Consider the following 20,832-nt stretch of genomic DNA (forward strand, 5'->3'; position numbering starts at 1 on the left):
GAAAATTCTGTTTATCAAGGAGTAACTTGATACTGAATGTTGGGTACCAAGTTACAGCAGTTGTTATACTTAGCTCCTAAGTTTGAAGAGCAGAATCATTTATTGGTTTTTGCATTCAGTGAATTGTAATTTCCTTAATTTTTAGCATGGTTTCTGACTTTTCCCCCTTCTTTTTCTTTTTTCCCTTCTTTTTCTTTTTTTCTTTTTTCTTTTTTTCTAAAGGTTTGTTTGTTAGGGTTTTTTCCATTTGGCTGTTAGAAATTGATGCTGTTCTCAGATAAATGGGGATGTTTTGTTATTACATGCATTTTTCCAGGTTAATATATTGTATAAGGAGCTGCATAAGTAACATATAGGCAATATTAGTGCGATACACTCAAGAATCTTCGCAAACCCAGAAACTATGAAAATGGCTTTTTTATTGAATAGGACCATATTCATTTTTAATAATTAACAGCATTAGATAATTGAGATCATAAGACTTTTCAAAATCTGTAGAAAGAAAAATAGCCCTCCAAAAATGGCTACTTAGTGTTTTTTGCCCAGCTCATGCAGCCTGTACTTCTTAGGTAGACAAGATAGTGTGTATTTGGAGAGTGGGGGAGACTGCCAAGTGTTTTTTTGCAGCATGTTGGAGGCAAAATTGCTTTTCTGGAATGTGGCAATTCCTGAATTTCTGTCTAAGGGGAAGCCAGATGCAATCAGCTGTGTCACTGCCTGAAGCTGGCCTGGTTGCTGGGTTTCCTGCCGGTTAGATACAGAGTGGGAGCAGGGAGGGGACTTCATCAGAATTTCCTAAGAAAAAAATGCATGCAGCATCATGCACTTGAATGACAAGAAAGTGGGAACACTGTTCACACCTCAGTTGTTTAGCTGCCCTGGCTGTAAGAGTGCATGACAGAGAACCTGTTGTGAGTTTTCTCCGGGAGATGGTAGCTACTTACCAACTGAGTGGGTGAGTGGGTGATTTGCCCTGGGTAAGCCATCAGGGGATGCCCCAGCCATCTTCAGCTCCCACCATTTAAATAATAAAAGTATATGGGAAAGCTCCATCATGGAAGGGGCCTCCTTTCACATGCAGGGATATCAGTGGGCAAGGGGAAGTCCCTTTCAGCCCTGCTTTCTTGAGCAGGGACAGGGGTGTCATTTGCTCCCTTTTTGCCATTTTTGGAAGGTGTTTTAAACTCTGAAATAAAAGATATCTTTAGCAGAGGAGAAATGTGATAGATTGGAAATAAAATAACTGTAAAAGAGATAATATAAAATGTTAAACAGTATAACAAAATGTCATACTTTGGGGGCTGTGAGTATAGTGGTGGCTTTTAAGGATTTTAAATGGCCAAGTAGCTGGTTTCACCTCTAAAGCACCATCCCTCTCTTGAAAGATTGATGATCTTAAGATATCCAAGTATATAAAGATTAAGTTTTGCAGTGCAGCTCAGGTGATTAGGGATGAAGTGGCTGTCACAGTCTTGTTAGTTCCAGCGGGTACTTCATACTTTACAGACGATAGAGATGGAAAAGGGGTGCTGTGGGGAAGCAAGAGGAAGAAAAGGATATCAAGAGAGCACTTGAGGACAGCAATGAGGCTCCTGTAGTAGTGTAGAAGAGAAGATCTTTCATCCCCTCTGGACCTGGTGGTGAAGAGGGTTTTGTCTTGCACCCACAGCAAATTTTTTTTGGGAAAGAACTGCCATGGCTTGGGGGTTTTTATGATTCTCTGCCCATTGGTTTGTGTTTCAATTTGTGTATGCCATGGAGAGTGGATTTATTAAGCTGATATCTTTCTTTAGCCCTTAGCTCTTGGGGCTATCCAAGGTCAATTTTTTTGAAATTGTGGTTTATGGCAGTGGCTTTTGAGGAAAACTGTTCTACTGTGCTTATTTAATTTATTTGAATATTTAGTGTAGTTAAGTGCATTGCACTTCGATAATCGAATCTTTGTTTAATTGTTGGTAGCCAAAAGCAAATAGGAATGTCTATAAGAGTTTCTTAGAAAATGCTTGTGTTGTGGATCAAATTGCATTTCCTCTGAACTTGAAGTTTTTGTTTTGTTTCCTGGTCTTTAAAGTCCCTCATTATGGTTGCTGCGACACACTTAGAAAGAGAGCAATCCCATCACTAAGGATCACTGCAAAATGTTTAATCTGGCATTTCTAAGTGATGAAATTAAAGAAGATAAGAATAAAAGCACTGTAGTAGCAAAATCTATTTCCAGCTCCTTCTGCATAGAAACAGCGTCATTTGCAGCACACCAAAATGCTTCCAGTTTTAACTGCTGTGCGTAAACACAGAAAGAAGCTGTGTAGGAAGAGGGAAGGTGTATGGACGTTCCTTATTATTAACACCATGTACAGGTAATGGGAGGGTTTTTTCTAGAGGGTGCCTGTACGATCTTTTTGTGATGGAGAGAAGCAGTGCAAGAGTGTAAAAAATGGTTGCACAGAAAATGCTGGAGCCCAGGGTGTTTTGAATTACAAGTCAACAGAATGTTTTCAGCCTGGTTTTTAACCAAGTGTTGGGGGTCTAGAATGTTGTAGAAGGCGACTCCTTGGGGGAGGTACCCTGCTGAAGCACATTGTAACCTGAATTTCAGCACTGAATCTGTATAGTGGCTATATACAGATAAGAGAAAAAGTAGGGGGAAAAAAGTGAAATAAAGGTGTATTAACACTAATGTGCTAGTGACCTATTTTTGTGTAATGTAGGTACAGAGAAGGAAAGCCCCCTTCGGGGTGTTACCCCTCCTAGATGAGTTACAAGTGAAGGTATGTGGTTGAGCCTGCTCCCCTCCTCTGCCTCAGCTGGGATCAGCTCTGGCTCTGTTCAGTGCCATGGAGAGGACTTTGAATAGTTGAAATGCAGCTGTTGATTCCCATCTTTATGGCTCAGAGCAGGCTTAAAGAACACTGTAGGTGGGTCTTCTGGTATTTAGTGTTTTACAGCATTATGGTTTTTTGTTGTTGGGAGTTGTGTGGTGGTGAGCAGGATAACTAGGAAGCTTTGCAGTGTGCAGGGGGTGGTGGTTAGTGTTCTGTGTTGGACATCTCTCACAATGCCATGAAACTGTTCCATGTAGACCAAGGGAGCCCTGTACACATAGTCCGTAGGTGGCTGCCCCTCCACAAGCAGCTCTGAGGTTAATAGTCTAAGATACAAAACTTTTGAATGTAAAGGTCGTAAATCAGGACAGTCCCAGTCTGCACCACTGGTGACCACATCCCAAGCCAGTTGGAGTTGTCCATGGGTCCTGTTGCTGCCGTAGATGATGTCTGGCCAAAGGTGAACACATCTCAGTTTCTTCTGAAATCCCATCTTTACTAAAATAGCTGGATGGTTTGCTTGTTGCAGACAGTGTTACAGCAAGTGTTCATGTTTCTTTGTTCTTCACAGGTGTTAAAGAAACACAGTTTGATTCACGTGTCTTTTAGAAAGGGTTCACAGGGCTAGGACACTGCCTGTAGGTGGTAGTGGTAGTGTTGCTAGAGCTGTTGGAACAAATTTAGTTATGTCTGGAAATTTTGTCTTAAATTTGCTGATAATACCTCCAAGCCATGTTGTTTCTTCTCAAACATCAGAATTAGGACCCTTTTACACCAAGCTTCTCTTTCAAGCTTTACCACTTCATCTTGCCTTTTTGTTTTAGGCAAATCTTTGCGTGTCAGTGCCTTAGTTGTTATTAATTCCAAAACAAGGATACTTTTTTTTACCTGTCTTCTAGGCAGGATTTGTTAATTTCTGCCTCTGAAGTAAAAATTGCTTTGCAGATTTGAATAGCTTTCCGGGAGCTAAAGAAGCATTTCTGTTAATGGGTCCTCTGACTTGGGCTGAAAGGGAAATGTGTATGAAGCACTCCGTTGTGCCATCTTGTGGTGTCCCCTGTCTTGTTCCCTACAGTAATGTGAAAGGTGCAACCATTCTCTAAATATGGCAGGTTTATTGGCATCTCTTCTGATATCTGAGCACACATTAAAAAAAGAAAAAGATCAGCTAGGAACTGTTCCCCATACTATCCTCTGCCATCCAGAAAATACAGAAATTAGTGACTCAGGGCAGGCTTGAATTTTTGAAGCAGTGTGGTGGCAATAGGACCAGTGAAAAGCTGTGGTCTGCAAAGCATTCCCATGGCAGGCAGGCTCGCTCTTTGTCCACAGCTCCAGTAAGGGAGCCTTGTTGAGGAAGCAGTGGTTGACTTGGGGAATGATAATAGAAAAACACGCAGCAGAGCAGCCCTTCATGGGGATGGCTGAGGTAGTTACTTGTGCTGCAGAGCTTACCCCTATCTTGGGCAGGAGAGAATTGTACTGATGCAAGCAGCAGCTCCCCTTAGTGTGTTTTGATCTTTGGCTGGCCACACAGGCACCAGCGACTTAGGCGAGCCTGGGAATGTGTTCAACTTGGCTAAGGGTCAGCTCAGGGAGGGAGAAACTCTTTTTTGTGTGTGAACTGAAATGCACTAACCCTTTCCTAATAGTACTTCTTCAGCAGCAAAAGAGTGCTTTAGTATTGGTGTATAAATAAGGGGACATTTGGAATAGGAGTGGATAAGGTCCGTCAATGGTTTTATTATAGATGATGCTTCAAAAGTAGTCGAGACCAAATGATCTGAGTCAAACTCGACGCCAAAGGCTGTGTGGGTGAAGGTGGTGGTGCTGCAAGCCCTCAGATTGGGGTTGAGCTGGGCTTTTTTTGCTGGTGTCAGCGCTCTGCAGAGAAACCCACCATATGCCAAGTGATGCCGCCATTTCAGATGATGCTGCATACATGTTCCTGCTGTGCCTGAGCTAATCAGCCCTCCAAAAAGCCCTCCAGGATGTCAGCTAACATCTTTGTGTAGGGAGGCTCAGTGCTTTTAGCAGGAACTGCCTCTCTCAAACCCAGCTCTGGTGGTGCTGAAAGGGGCCTTTTATCTAATCGAACTCCGGTTGCTTCAGGATGAAGCATTTGCAACATCAGGCATGCAGCCTGGGAAATGAACGGTCGATCCTACAGGGACTGAGGGAGGCTGGATGCTCTAACATGCATTGATTCACCCGTGTTTTAACAAAACAAAAACTGTATTAGTGCTGCTGCTTTACCTCACATTATTGTGTGTACATTAGATATTGAGTCAGCAGTAGCAATGGAAAGCTTATGAGGGAAATCATAAAGGAACTAATAGAGGTGGAAACATTAAAATGATGGTGTTTTGGATATTAATGGTATTGAATAATGAGGAAAGTGGGGATGGTATAACGAAGGTATATCCAGAAAGATGACTGTCTTCTGGATTCAAAGCATTCTTAAGATGATGGCTATCATAAGAATGTGATAAGAAATAAGAAGACCTGTTACAAATGCTTCTTTCCTCAAGTAAATTCTAATGGAACAGACTGAATCAATTTTGAGGCTGACAAAATGGCAGATGTCAGGGCTAAAGAAACTACGGTGGAAGGAAAGGTACGGAGAGTACATTTTAAGAAGTAAAATTGCAAGAGTTGATCAAAAAAAGTACAAAGTTGGTTGTTGTTTTTGATTTTGGGTTTTTTTTTAAAAGTTTATGTGTCAATCAGTTCCCAGCAAGGGAAAAATATTTGGCTAATTATCTTTGAGCTTTCAATAGAAGGAAGTTTCAAAACATCTGTGGTAGTGAGTGGTGGGAGCATCATGCAACTTCCCAGGCCCATGAAGTGCTGAGGTGGTTTAATTTTGTTTCATATCTAGTCACGTTGTCCAAGTATGCTGTGTTTTCCAGAACTCTTTATTCCTGAGCATTTTAAAAAGGGTAGTGGTGTTTTTCAGAAGATTTTCATTTCCTTATGGATTTGAAACTGCTTTAAGTATGGATAGGGTAGCTTTAGTTGCTGTGGTTTGTGTGGCAGAATAGATGCAATTAGCACAGAGATGTGTTTCTCTGGTGATCTTCCCAAGAGTGACTTCAGTGTAGGATGGCTGGGTAGGCCAGTGCAGCCCTGTTAATTTAATTTACAGTGCTAAAATGGGTAATAAGGCTAGGATTTGGCAATAGATGACAAAATGCATCTATATATTTGTTAAATTGATATGCTCACGGAGGATCTATGTTATTTACTGAAACATATTATGTATTCTGGTAAACAGAAGATGACCTTGTAGGCCATGAGTATCTGGAGATAATAATTTCCAGGAAATGTTTTTGGTGAATGCTCTGGATTTTGTTTCATGTACATTCTGAGCAGTGTAGGGAGCATTACAGAATTTGGAATGATAAAAAACATTAAGAAATCATCAACTTGGGTATGTGTGTGTGAGTAGGAGTCATTTAAAATTCAAATCATAATCCTATTTTATGCTTAAAAAAAGACAGAGTAGGAAGACAGACCAAAGCTGCTGTTAACTAAATATAATTCTCATTTATTGTCCTTGCCATAGAGCAACAATCAGGTTGTGTACTCTATAAAATTTGGCTGGATGTGCTTGCTGCCTTCACATCAGTTACTCACAAACCTTTTGGCTTACAGGTGTGTTAAAGTATGAATTAACTCCTGAGCCTCTTTCTTTACCCTGCATGTGTTTATCTTTTCATGGGATCTTTTAACATTATTAGTGATGGAGTACTACTGGTGACCGAACAAAATGGTTATGGAGGAGTGGGGTTGTGACTCATTAAGCTGAACAAGTAAGATCATTTTGTTATCAGATGATAAGGTGGATTATACACTGTGCCCAGCTGACATTGCTGACGGGTTGTGAGCCAGGGAGCTCTTTGTTCCAGGTCATCCCTGGAGTTAAGGTGTCTGCTGCTCTGGGCCTCAGGACTTCCAAGTGAATTTGACCGTGACACTTCTGTGCTCAAGGTTCCCTGGGTGCAAATCAATCTAACAGTGGCAGAACCTTCTTGGTGAGATGCCTGAGGATTGCTTGAGAGCAAGGGTGGCTGCTTCTGCTTTTTAGTTTCTTTGTATGAAGAAATCAAAAACCTCAGGAAATTTAGAATCTGCCTATTCTTGAAAAACAGCACTCCTGGATGCTTCTGAAAGCCCTAGGCAATTGTGCAATCACACACACACTCGTTATCCTTGTCAGAGGAATGCACAGAGACCTGGGTCTTCCTTTACAAAAGTAACTTGTTTCTTAAGAGGGGGCTTGAACTGTCAGTGTCAAAACACCTCCAGTGCCTCTGCCTTTGGCGCCAGCGGAGCATTTCTCAAGGAAAGGACTAGAGTGGTACGTGTTTTTGAGTAGACTGGAATACATGTTCTGTTGCCCTTTCAAGTACTAACAACCACGCAGAATCCAACTGACAGAGACATGGGTGAGCTTTACTGTAAGAGCCATTATTTGTTTATGCACTGCAGCCTTACCAAGGAGAAAGAAGTAATTGAAAACAAACCATTCATGTTTCACAGCTCATCCAGCTAGTCTTGGGTGGAATGGGGTAAAGGCTATCCTATTGCTAGATATGAGCAAAACCAGTGATGTTATAATGCAGATGTCACAGTAAAATTTTGAAAATATTAGAAAAAGAAATCAGGAAGCAGTAAACTAAAGTGGATCCTTTTAAGGGTCACAATATGTACTCGCATATTTTAACAGCTAAAATTTTTGGTAAATGGCAAGCCTCATCTCAGCCAATTCTGCCGTTGTAAAAAAAAAATTAAAAAATAATAAATCTAGTCCTGCTGTTGTCAAGATGGGCCATTAATTTTGCAGTAATAATTGACCTTCTCTTCAACTGGTTTCACATAAAAATCAAATTTTGCTTGTTTGTGAGAGTCTTAACTGTGAAAACTGTAGAAATTTGTGTTACTGGATTAGAAACTTCAGGCTTTTTATTCCCCCCCCCCCCCCCCCCCCCATATTATTGCTCAAGAGTAGCAGTCTTTACCTACTGAGTGGGGAGTATCATCTTACAGCAGGCCTCTTCTTTGTACATAAATGCATCTTAAGGTAAGTGGGTTTTTCAGCTCTGTTGGTTTCAGAAAGATCACTTTGGGATCATTGGTATGTCTGCCACAAGGATATACACTGCCATGCGCTCTATTGGAACATTCTTGTCCAACATGATTTTGTTAGGGCCTTCTGGTTTCCTGGTTTACATTTAACTTTGTTGTTTGGACTGCTTATGTGTGCTGCAGTCATGTTAAATCGACCCTTTCTAGGCCATAAAGTAGCTTGAACTCTTATATACAAGCAAATCTTTTAAAGCAAGACTGTGACACGATTCTCCTGTAACAAGCTGTCCCCTGTGGTGACATACACAGAGCACATCTCTAATGCTGTTGGCCACTACCTAGAAGGGGGTGCTGCTAGAAAGACCACTACCTTTCCTAAAAATAGAAAGTAGTTCTTCCAAAAGTTTCCTTTCTCCTGTCTGTCTCACTTGGACATCTGAGGTGTGGTGACCAGAAGCGGCTCTGCCTGTGACACTGGAGGTTTTTTTGGTGGTGCCAGTACAGGGAGGATGCCTGATCACCTGTACCCCTCTTCAGACATGGGCAGCTTGTGGATGAGTTCACGAGTAAGAGTGGCACTGCTACTGGTAGTGAAGCTATTTTGTGAGCATGGGGTGTGAGCTTACCGAGAGGCTCCCAGGAGAGTGGTGTGTGTGGCTGCCCTGAGGAGGTGGGTGAGGGAGGGAAAAGATCAAGGTTTTGTTACTGTGAGAGAAAGCTGCTGCTAGGCTGGGGAAACTGTGGCCATGCGGTGGAAAATCCCCTTAGTTAGGCCCTTCCCCTTCCTCTTGGTGCTGGACTGTGGAGGAGGTACTTGGGATAGATGTAGCTGGGAGGAGAGCACGAGAGGTTCTCTCTCCACTATGCATGAGCAAGGAAATGAAGCAGCTTTGTGTGACAGGCCAGCCTGTCATAAGGGGGCTTCAGTGAAGGGTTGAACCTCACAGGAGGCACGGGTTATTCTGCAGCAGTTTGGCTCTACACCACTGGTAACCAGAGCATTGGGTCTAATCATATCAACCCTGAAACAATCTGCTAATATTCAACACTGCTACAGCACTGGTGCTCTTAGGATTTAGCAGGATGTTATTCAGCTGAGGAACTGAAGCTGAAACCCAATCCCTGAAGTGCTCCAACAGTGTTCAGAGCTGGATGCTGGGTTGCATTCTCAGCCTGCTTCTTCCTCTCCAAGTGAGGAGCGCATTCTGTGTCAACCTGACCACTTGATCATGGATAATGAGCAGGGCTGAGTTCAGGAGGTTCTGGCTGTGTGAAAAGCTCTGCATATGCTCTGGGATTTTGATGCAGGTGTTTGAATAGAGTTTCTTTCTTTCATTTTTTCCTTTTTAATCTGAAAGAAGATGCTGCCCACAGCAGATAAATTGTGGGTAAATCAACAAACAGTACTGTAGTTTTGCAAGATGAGTCATTCCTTTTGCAAAGAGTAAAATCTGTGAGTGGGATGTGCTACCAGAGATTGGAGTGATATGATATAGAATCATTACATTTTGATTAGCAGTAGCTTCCAATATATTAGTTTTGGTGTGCTTGCTCCCCAGAGTCACTGGTATCACTAGTCTAACTGCATTTTTTCCATTGCCTTTTCTGGAGAAGAAATTCAGGTATTATGAATGAGAAATCTTTGCATTCTTATTCTAGAAGTACCCCAAACATGTCCAAAACTCCTCCAGTTGCTTACAGTCTCTTATATTGCTAATAATATCATGATTATCTTGTGGGGTTTTTTACATTTAAATATATCCTATATTCCTGGTAGGACTTCTCATCCTTGCTTCTTTTTTTAAAATGTCACTAAGATTTCTGTTTTATGATCTTGAGAGATTGGTTAAATACATTTCTTCAGTTCAGTGGTGTGCTAACTAGCTTATAGCTGATCATATTGCAGCAGTCTCTTCAGTGTGTTCTACTGGGTCTGATCCCAGTTTTGCTTCCTTCAGTGTATGACAGCAGAGGGAATCTACACTCACTCTGCTAGAGGCTTTTCCCCTCTGGTTTCACGATTTTCCTGGAAAAGAATCTTTTGTAATAGTAAATGTTCCTTACAAATTCTGTTCTTTTTTATTTTTTCAATAGGTGTTGGCATCATGTCGGGCATTTCTTTTAACGTCTCGGATTCCCACCAAGGTAAAGTCACTGTGTTTCTATGAAATACTTTGGGGTAACAAATGAAAGTTACATAAACTAAGTAGCAAAAAAATAGCTTATTTTAGTTATACTTGTAGATCTGTTAAAAGAAAAGATAATTGAGAAATGGTATGTGGCATGGTCTTGAGTTAGAATGGTGCTTCTATTAGTACATGCCTTCAATGAATTTTTCAATGCATGTATTTATATATATTTATCCACACACTCCTTTTCAGAGAAATTTTAACTTCTAGAAATGCAAGTGGCTGAAGAGCTGTGTTGTAAACTGCAACTTGAAGAACTGTGAGAGGAGCCTGATGAATTTTATAGAAGGACAGTTTACGTGCAAACAAGCTGATGGCATTATTCCCTCTAGTGTTTGTAGTGTCAAATAGGATTACATTTGATTTGGAGGCAGAAACTCTGTTGAGTTTTATTAAATTCTGCTGTTTTCTAATGGTTTTTGCTGTTCATTTTGAGAAGCAGTTTGGAAACTTGCCTCACCAATGCCGGTGAATTACTTTTTTCTGTGCCTATGACAATTTGTAATGATTGTTGTAGGAGAGAACGATGATTTCCACATGAATAAAAATGATGCATGTGAAAGGACTTCTCTTGTCCAGCTTGGAATCAGTGAATGGGAATTTGGCATATATCATGTTTTGTTGTATTTGACTTGTGTGTGTCTTAGAGTGTGTGTGTGTATGTATGTATATATATACACATACACACACACACACACTTTATAGAAATACCAGAATCCATAACTGAAATTATTGATACTAAATTTTCAGTTATGGTCACTGGTAAATGTGACCATCCTTAGCTATTATTTGAAGATGCTGACTGACAGGTAGGATGAACTGCAACTTGAATTTCTGTTAATATGTATTTTCCTCAGTCAATCTCCCTGTCCCTGCAGCACGGATGTCTCCAGTTGGTTGTCTCTTTGTGTTTGAATCACTGCAGTTTTCAGCCAGGGCTTTTCAAGACAGGGTTTGGTGACTGCTTGCTTGGAAAGATGGATCCAGTTGATGAACAGCTCAGACATCAGTGCAATGGCAATGTGATAGATGGGTGGTTAGCACGATGGTGTTAAACAGTAGCAAAGCCATTATAAGTCATCAAAAAGCTCTTGAAGGCTGAGGCTTGGAGTACTGAGTGATAACTCTATTTGAGTGTTTCAGACAATTCTCAGAACTCATTAAATAGATTTGCATAGTTGAAAAACTTGGTTTTGTTTTCATTAAAATCTAAAACATGTATTCTGTACTCATAGAAATCTAATTTTGGTGATAGCAAATAGAAGGAAGATGATGACAAGCTGTGCTTACAATTTATGTAAGAACTAAACTTTTTATATCTGAACAATTATTAGGATGGTTGAAAACGCATTTCTATCAGGGTTAGTGAAACCTGGTAAGTTTTCTAATGTCTGTAGTATTTTCAATAGCTGCTCAGATGCTTTCTGAGCCCGAGAACTTCCATATAACTGTCAGGCAGTAACTCCTCAAAAGACAGCTGAGGACATTCAGCAAAGACACATCATTTCTCTGGGGACCTCTAACAAAATTGAGTTTTCCTAGAGATGGCCAATTCTTAGTAACTGTTACTGCTGCATTCCATTCCAAGATTTCCTTTTGCTTAAACAATGCTGTTGAGGTGTATTTACTAAACAAGGATCAAAGTTAAAAAGAATTAATGTTCCTTAACTACAATACCAACTCACACTATTATCGTTAGAGCAAAGATATTACAGTGGCCACCTCTAAACTTCATGCTCTGGTCCAATCAGTTCATTCCCACTAATCAGGATGGACTGATTGGGAAGGAGAGACAGTACTTAAAGCTTGCTAATTCTTGCTACGGTCTATATAAAATACGATTGCAAAATTAATAAATGTTGGATGCCCACAAATCAGCATATAAAATATTTGTAGGAATGTAATTCAGATTTGTGAATGTATTTCTAGTGCAGCTTTCATTAAGTTTTGGTTGAAAAAATTGAAAACTGTAAAATTAGCTGTCTGGGTAACTGAAAAGTTCCTAAATGAGAGGCACAGATAGCTTTTGAAGTGGATTTTATAAACATATAATTTTGGGTAATAAATGAGATAATGCCTTTTAAAACCTTGTAAAAATTATTTCTTAGTTTGAGGTAGATGATGTTTAGAACGTGTTTAACATTTTTGCTGCAAAGCAAGGACTATAAATTCATATTTTTAACTAGAAAAATGAACCAAAGCTGAGCTGTAGAAATAGTGCCATGTTTCCTGATACTTGTTAATTCTAGGCAAAAGGATTTGCAGACTAAATTCTTGAGTCTGGGTCTGTGTGAACTTATCAAATATTTTTGATTGTGTATACATATGTGTATATATGTATTTGCACATACTTTAGCAAAACATAGAACCTTCAAGTTGATAGGTAAATAATTTTCAAAACATGAAGGACTTCAATCACAGAAACTCCCTCCCTAAAATTTCATTGTGATTTAGGTAAAGAAATATTTAATTAGTACTGGAAAAAAAAGGAGCTTTTCCCTTCTATATGCATAGTCCTGCTTAATCCAGTAGCCAACAAAAGCTGCTATAGATTTTTTTTGGTGGGTTTGTTTTTTGCCTGATTCTTTCTGCCCTAAGTCAGCTCCACAGGGCCATGTCATCACAAAAAATTGCCAGCCCTGGCTTAGAAATAAAGCACTGAAGAGAAATGAATGCCTTGCACTTGCGAAAATGCAGGGGGTGTTGGTGTGAGCCCTGAGAAGAGGCTTGTGCTGGTTCTGCCTGTCTTACCTCGGTTCCCTGTGCTCACTTGCCTCGTAACCAGATGTGATGGCATCCCTGAAACTGCTTGTTTGCTGTGGATGCTGCCTCTGCGGCAGAACGTGTGAAATGAAGTACATGATGTCCCCAAAACTTCAGAGTAAAGTTCTTTCACCAAGAAAGGCCTTTGGTGGAAAGTGAACATGAATGAACAGAAATGAGAGGAGTGCGTATATCTTCTGTTGCTGCCAGATCATGAGGGCAACTGAAGGGATAAGGATTCGGAAAATAGGTGACAAAGAACAAGGAGACAGTAATAAAAAAAGTTTTCTGCAAAGATTTTTGATGCTTGGAAGCTGGTACCTCTGTTCCTGACTTTCCAATGTGCTGTTCCAGCCTTTACAGGGAGGGAGTCAGTACTCATTCAGGGTTGACTTTTTCACAAATACAGGAATAGAATGATATGGTGCTTGCCAGTTAGCCTGACAACACCCTTACTGTGGATCTAGGATGAGATACAGTACAGGAAACTTTGTGCAATTCAGACGGACTTGCTCAGTTGCAGTGGTTTCAATGATAACTAAAAGGAAATGAGCTAATGTCTTGCCCTCTAGTTATGATTCAGTCCAAAAGGTTTGTTTCTGTATATCTCAGCTGTTAAGATGATTGTCTACATAACTGTGAATTCAGATCTTAGCACACTCCCTGTAGCCCCAGATTTGTCCTTGGAGAAGAATTCCCTGCTGCCTTCCAAGCTTCCATTTGGATTCAGTATGTTCTTCCCTGCCTAGTCTGACTGTCATCCAAATCAACCACTCAGACAAAGCTTATGTATCACTTCCTCTCATACTGTTAGACAAGCTAAAGTAGTCCTTGGGCATTTATGTTCATATCTGTATTTATCTATTTATATGTTGTTTTTATTCATATATATACAGTGTGTACGTGTCCCATCAGCTTCTGTGCAGTAAAATTTTTCACATCTGTGATCAATGTAACTAATTGCGAAGCTGTGAGGATTGTAATAAATGATTAATCAGTCACAAGAGTACACATCAGTGCTGTGTTGTCATCAGTATTGTATTAATGATGCTTTTTATAGTAAAATTTATTAATAAAATTGATTATAAGGTTATGTGCTTATAGCTTGCAGTAAAACGTCCAGTGTGATATTCCTATAACCTCTAATAACCATTTAAACATGTAACAATCAAATGTAGGTATTTTTTAAATGGAAAATGCATCCAGGTATTAACAAATACTTAGTGTCAATTGCAGAAACTGATATCAAATATCAGTAGCCTGCTCAAGGTTTTTTTAACCTCATTGAGAAGCGCAAGTGCTCTTTAAAATAAGATGATGTTTGCACTAATGTGGTGTTTTCTTTTCTAACTACAGTTAGAACTAACTTTCAGCTACTTGGAAATCCAAGGAGTAACTTCCAGTAAACCAGGCCAGGTGAGTGTATTCTAGATAAAAGATACTTGTTTATTCATTGCTAAATCTGTTCCAGTCAAGGAGGTAATGCTCTGAACATGCAGTTGTCCCCTTCCACTGAGCACACTGTGCATTTGTATTCTTGCATTCATGCTGATCTAAAGTCTTAAAAATAGCAGTATGAATTTAAAGACTCAGTTTTAGGAATGTTTTGTGCACTTGGAATAATGATAAAAAGTAGATTGGGTTTTTTTCCTAGTTCAGTATGGTGCAAGTTTCCATTTGTATCATAAGTGGATCTTTTTCTCAGAGCTGGTAAAGCAATGGTGACTGGTATTCAATCATCACAATACAAGCTGCAGTGGCTTCTGTGGTGAATACCTTTATGGGGAAGCCAAAAGCTGCTGCTTACGTTGCAGGCAGAAATGCTTTGCTTTCAACTATTCTTCATGCCTTTACTGTATACAACACAAAATATATTTGACAGCAAGTTACGTGTCCAAAAATGTAAATGTCAAAGAGAAGATGCTGAAAAGAAGAATGCCTTTAGAGTGTTTTAAATTCATAAGATGAGCATGTTGACAAGATTTGACAGTTCAATTGTATTAAAGTCTTCATGTGTTTCATGTATGTTTGGCTTTTAAAGAGCTTTTAAAGAATAGGAGTGTCTGAGATACTTTGAACTCTGAAAAGCTCTCATTTTATTAACATGTCATCTCTTTAACCTGCCCTTTGAAGCTTTCCCTAAAGGAGGGGAAAAAAATTGTCCAGGTGTTTCAATGGGGAGACATTTACTAAATTCTAAGTTTTTGTGGCTTTTTTAATTTGAGGTACTAAAATGCCAGGTAACTATTGCTAATTATTCCTGGAGACATAGATAATCACTGTTGTAGCAGCCCCAATGAGCAGACACTTTTCCTAAAATATTTCTTAAGGTTTTCATGTTTACATTCATTTGTGTTTTAACTGTGTGGGCTTATAACCGAAGGCAGAGATAATTCTAGATTATTCCTTGTGGAGCAAATGACTTTGTTGCAGTTTTCCTGCAAACAGCGTATTATAGCTGTGATATCAGAAGGGTGTAGTTTTGTGCTAGGCATCTTGCAGAGAGCCATGAAGAGCTTCCTACTGTAAGACAAATGAACAAATGGACAGAGTAATATAAGGAAATGTTGTGCTAATATTGGTGATGATGAAAAACTGTGGGGAGTTGCCCAGTCATTCATCATCAGGGGGTGGTGGCAACAGGCTCAGGAAGAAGTTGAATTGATGGTAAAAGGTGTGAATAGTCTCAGTGTGCTTTAGGGGTAGTATAGACTCTTGTAGCATTATCATGGTGGTGACCCTAGGCGTGAATTGGAAACGAAAGGAGCTGTGGGAACCAGCTTCAATAAGAAGCAATCCCCTGTATCATACTGCATAGAATCCCGTCTCCTACTGTCTGTCTTCACTTATTTATGCCTAATGTTACCTTCTCACTGTGTGTGCACAGCTTCTCATCTAAAAGAGATGATGACTTGGGCTGTGCTAACTATTCACACTGGAGTCAACAGAAACATTACAGCGCTTCCTGTGATGCAGCCGAAAGCAGCAGCAGAGCTGATGTGTCACTCATACCCTAATCTGATTGCATTCTGAACACTCAATATCTAAGAGAGGCACCTTGCAAAAGGCTTTATTTATCCCCCTCTCAGGCACATATCCCCCATACAGTGGGACTGTTACACTGTCTGACTTACTGCTTCATCTGCACTGAGACAACACAGCTCCAAAGCATTTTCTTAAACTGCACAGAACAAAGCATTAGAGCTTTTCCAGAGGATCACAGCCATTAAAGACTTTTACTTTTTGCTGGAAGAAACAGGCACCCTGCTCATTCAATAGTTTCCTGTCAGGCTGTGCTTGCTTCTCCTGGTGTTCTGGGATGTGTTTCAAAAGAGGACAATGCTGTGAAAAGTTCTTGGTTTTCAAAGTGTCAGCTGAGGTCAAGATCCTTTGAAAATTGTATTCCCGTGGGAAGCGGGGCACTGTTAGAAAAAGCAAAGTTTGAATACAGGGGTCTTGTACATTCAAGAACAACTTTCAGAAACTTTACCTGGAGCGTTGCTGTGTCATGTCTTAAAGAATAACAGATTCCTATGAGCATTCAGCTGGCTTTTAAAATGCTTTCCTGTTTAATTAATGAATTTTATGAGACCCTTCTCAGCCTCTTGCACTTTTATTTATAGTTGATTATGGAAACTGAGAAATGCAGCATCTCCATGAAGATGGCATCCTCAGAGGATGTGAACGAGGTGCTGGCACACATCGGGACCTGCCTCAGGAAGATATTCCCTGGACTCTCACCAGTGTAAGTATCTTTTAGGGCACCTCTAGTGGGAACAGATTGTATGGAAGCAGTGACAAACCACCCCTTTTTGTCTGCTGGTCTCCCCACCCTGATCTCAGAAATACACTGAGGTTGTAAGAATCATATCTGCAAGCACTGAGCTTTTGTCCAGGTGTATGGCAGGACCAGGACACAGTGTAGAGCATGGGTAGACTCTGTGTGATCCTGTAGGGTCATAAGAGCCTTTGGTTTGAAGGGGGGCGCAGTTATTTGGGGTCTTAAGTGTTTATTTTACTTTGTTGCCTCTCCAGCCTCAGGTATAGCTTAGGTTCTGTCTTTTTTGTTGTAACTGGCTCCTTTTTCTGTTTTATTTTTTTCCTACTAGAAGTAAAATCTGAGTTGGGAGTGGAGGGAAAAGTTCCATTTACTTTCAGTGTTTGTGGAACAATGCACATGATTGTGAGCCTTGTTCTTCTAAACTGAGCCCTGGGCAGTCTTGTCATATACTTCCCATGGTTTAACTGACTCCTTGAATTATTGGTCTCCTTTTCTGGCTTTTTTTTTCATTGTATTACTTGTGCCTTTGGTTTTCTCTCTTACCTGTGTCTCTGGATTCTATCATCTTGCAGCAATTCTCGGTAGTTTTTCTTCATTTTTTTTCTTTCTTCTCAGTCACTGCCTCATCTTCATCGCTCTCTACCAAGTCATGCAACTCTACTGTATGCTCTTCAGCTCCTGGTTTTCAGCATTATTAGAAAAAGTGGGCTGTGGAAAAGAGTTTTCCCAGACATGTTGATTTTTATAAGTGAACTTTAGTAACAGACACTGGATGTGAATGGTTAGGCTAAACTTATATGTTTTATTTTGGGTGCATGTCTTTATTATTCACCTTTCCTGTAGGTGGAGTAGGAAATCAAGTTCATAAACCCTAGATGGCAGTTTCTTTTTCTTGTTTTCTTCTTTTTTTTTCCACTTCCAGTTTTCTTCTCAGGCAGTGTTGTTAACTGCCTTAGTGGAGATTGAGCTCTCCCTTCAAAGAACATGAATACAACTGAATATTTGTGAGCAGGGTTGCTATAAAACCTCAGTAATAGTGTAAAAAATGTGGACAAAAAGAATAAAGAGGGTTGCAAGACTCTTTCTCTGGTTGTTTATGAAGGCCTTGAACTCTGTATGTTTTCTGTAGGTTTTCTTGAGAACGTTGCTGGAGCAGTTTGGGTAGCTGCATTGCAGTGCTTGCTTCCCAGAAAGGAAATCAAATTTCTTGCTCTCCCTTCAGATGACAGAGTTTTCCAAAATGAAGGCATTGGAGTTATGTAGATGGTAAAGGACCAGATGAGGCAAGAAAGGGGAGAAGCAGTTTTTCCAGTTACTATTGCTTATTAATTCTCTTCTGCTCCACCTCCCACCCCCTTAGACCCCTCATCAATTCTGTGGTTTATGACGCAGTCTTGCCATTCAGAAAAACGGGTAATTTTATTTCTTAGTAAAGAAGGAAAGTATTGTGTTTCTTGTCTATCTAGGGAAGGAAACTGCTGCCAAATTGCAAAGATTGGAGCTGGATATGAAAAGAGTGCAGCCTAGAGGCCACGTGGAACTGCTCAGCTCTTTGCACCATGGTGCAAAGTTTTATGCACTGCATAAAAGCACTGTTTATACAGCAGTGGTTTCAGGGTAACCATTAATACCATGTCTCTTCCCTATTTTGGGGAATCCTGGTGTTAGATGAGGGCCACAAGTCTCCTTGGATGGAGTGATCCTGTAATACAAAAGGGTTTAGTTGCTCCAGTAATCACAGGGTTAATCAAAAGAAAGAGAGAAAGAAAGAATGAATAAATGTTACTCCTGCTGTGCTGCATAGTGATGTGTTTGCCTTTTAGGTAGGAAAAGTGAGCTATATTAAAAATGGTAATCCTTCCTATACACCCATTTAAAATGCTCTTAAAATAAAAAAGGTTTATGTGTTTAAAAATACTTTCAAAGCCATGAATGGTGTTTTTCTCCTCTTTTCCATCTAGGAGGATTATGAAAAAAGTAACTATGGAGCCTTCAGAAAGACTGGCTAATCTCCAGGCCCTGTGGGACAGTCAGACAGTGGCAGAACTTGGACCTTGTGGTGAGAATGAATTTAAGTGCTCAAATATAAAAGGGCTGGAATTGCAATGTCAGGAAGTTTAATTCTATTTCTGGCAGAAGCTTGTAAAGGTGTAATTAGTTTTAAGGTGTAATTAGTATGAAGCAGACTTCTGATTGGTAGGTGAAGGCACTATATTAAGCTTTCTTGGAACTTACCAAGTGAAGATAGGATAGTCTCAGTTCCTTTCATAAGCACAATGGATGGTCTTCTGAGAGAAAAGGAGAGTGAGTTTTGAAAAACTGGATCTTTAAGTATTGAAGTGTCCTTTAGATGTACATTTGTTTGCTTGTTTGACTACTATGTTAAATAGTCTCTGGGGTTGTTTGTAGGAGGCTTTTCGCAGATGTATGCTTGCGTTTGTGACTGGCTTGGATTTCCCTACAGAGAAGAAGTACAGTGGGTAAGTGCTTGTCTTGTTCTGAAGCTCTTCTTAGCTACCTGTACTGATGATGAAAGAACAGGTAAATCCATAGTGCTTGACAAAAAAAAACCCAAAAACCAAAAAAACCCCCAACCCCCCCCCCAAAAAAAAAAAAACCCCACTGCAGTTCTGTAAAGATGGACTTGGTTATGTATTTTTAACAGGATGTTGATACGATTTATCTGACACAAGATACCAGAGAGCTGAATTTGCAAGACTTCAGCCACCTTGATCACAGGTAAACAAACCCTGTGCAGTAATCATGCTAATATTGATGAAGTGGGTCCTAGCTGTTACTGGAATGTGTAGACCTGTGAAATGACCATCTTGTAGCAGTTTTAGTTTTCAGCACGAAGCTGCTGGTTTTGCACAAAAGCCCCATGGAAACCACATTTCATTCAGGAGCCTGAGAAGATAAATACATTTTCTTACTGGAAGCAATCCAGAAAGTTAGCAGATAGATACTTTTCCTGTGGTGGCAGATATAAGAGCTTAAATTCAGCAGATAAAACATGCAGCTACATCTGGTGGGCAATGCAAAAACGGAAATTGCTCCTTAAAATTACACGTCTTTACTTCTGCAGAATCTTTTTCTCATGGTGTACACAGTAAAGGAAATAAATTTTTGTCAGCAAGTCAGTAGAAGGTTTAAGTTGTTCAACTGAATTCCTGCCAGTTGTCTCTTCACTTATAATAGATGCTATCAAAAATATGTACTTCCAGAGAGGAACTAATTGAGGGTAATTTTGTTGTGAGATGCTGAAACTTAGCAAAGTGTTGTATTTAGTTTACTGGATTTAGCTGGCTGAGAAAATTGGATTCTGAGAAAGTTTAATCTGGAGATAGTACAAGTAGGAGAAAATGGGAGGGAAGCTTAACTAAAATTCATCATTATACAAAGGAAATTGCAAATTTAATGAAGTGTAAATAAGGTAGAGAAAGCATTTGTTTCTTTGGGAGAACCCAGTGAAAGAATTAAGAATCTATCACAGATACAATGTTAGAATATCCTAACAGAAAGGCTGAACCTGGAGGTAAGTGAATAAGAGTATTTTGCCACAGCATTCTTTGCAGCTTTAAGCTATCTGGTATGTGAACTTGCAGGATGCCCCATTCAAAGACTTAGCTCATTTCTGTGACACATTTTCACAGTCTGGAGTGAATCCCTTGACAAAGTTACCAAGCAGTGTCTGTGTTGACTAATTCAGAGGTAACTCAGGACTACAGGGCTGCAACTGGTGCATGACAGATGTAACCAAAGACTCTTTCCTTGGTTAAGCCTTGCTGAAAGAGGATCAGGGGAGGAATTAAGCACAAGCAAGTTTGGGGCAAGAACTTAACCATGCTTTAAACATTTATTGCAAGATGAAGTGATGAGAAGACTGTGGGGCATTCTTGAGAAAGTGACCTACAAATACCCAGCATCAATAGATATTAAATGTTCAAACAATTTATTAGGGAAGAGTAGATAGAATTGTTTTAAATATTTAGAATATCTTAGCTGGTGCAAATGAGTTTGGCTTCCAGAAAATTGAAATAATGGGTTTGTTGTTTTAGAAAAGCTTTCATTAAAATATACCTTACAAACTTGATATTGCTGAAGAAATGTAATTGTGCAGTTAAGAAAAGTCTTTATTAAGTGTTTCACTATTGTCTAAGTCCTAAGATTCAAATCTATTTTGGAG

General features: G+C 39.8%; 1 protein-coding gene across 4 annotated transcripts in view; it reads left to right on the forward strand.

Annotated features, from left to right (window-relative positions):
• Nucleotides 1-20,832, forward strand: part of CARMIL1 (capping protein regulator and myosin 1 linker 1) — a 192,369-nt gene that overhangs the window by 70,926 nt on the left and 100,611 nt on the right. For all 4 annotated transcript variants that reach the window (XM_066184639.1, XM_066184652.1, XM_066184646.1 and 1 more), the window contains exons 3-8: nt 10,008-10,058; nt 14,222-14,281; nt 16,489-16,610; nt 18,608-18,705; nt 19,056-19,126; nt 19,312-19,385. In XM_066184639.1, the coding sequence (XP_066040736.1) occupies nt 10,008-10,058; nt 14,222-14,281; nt 16,489-16,610; nt 18,608-18,705; nt 19,056-19,126; nt 19,312-19,385 (476 nt within the window). The remainder of the gene's footprint in view (nt 1-10,007; nt 10,059-14,221; nt 14,282-16,488; nt 16,611-18,607; nt 18,706-19,055; nt 19,127-19,311; nt 19,386-20,832) is intronic.

The sequence above is a fragment of the Chamaea fasciata genome, unplaced genomic scaffold (genome assembly GCF_029207755.1).
Source record: "Chamaea fasciata isolate MVZ Bird 193981 ecotype frontalis unplaced genomic scaffold, bChaFas1.0.hap1 SCAF_1, whole genome shotgun sequence".
NCBI classification, from domain to species: Eukaryota; Metazoa; Chordata; class Aves; order Passeriformes; family Sylviidae; genus Chamaea; species Chamaea fasciata.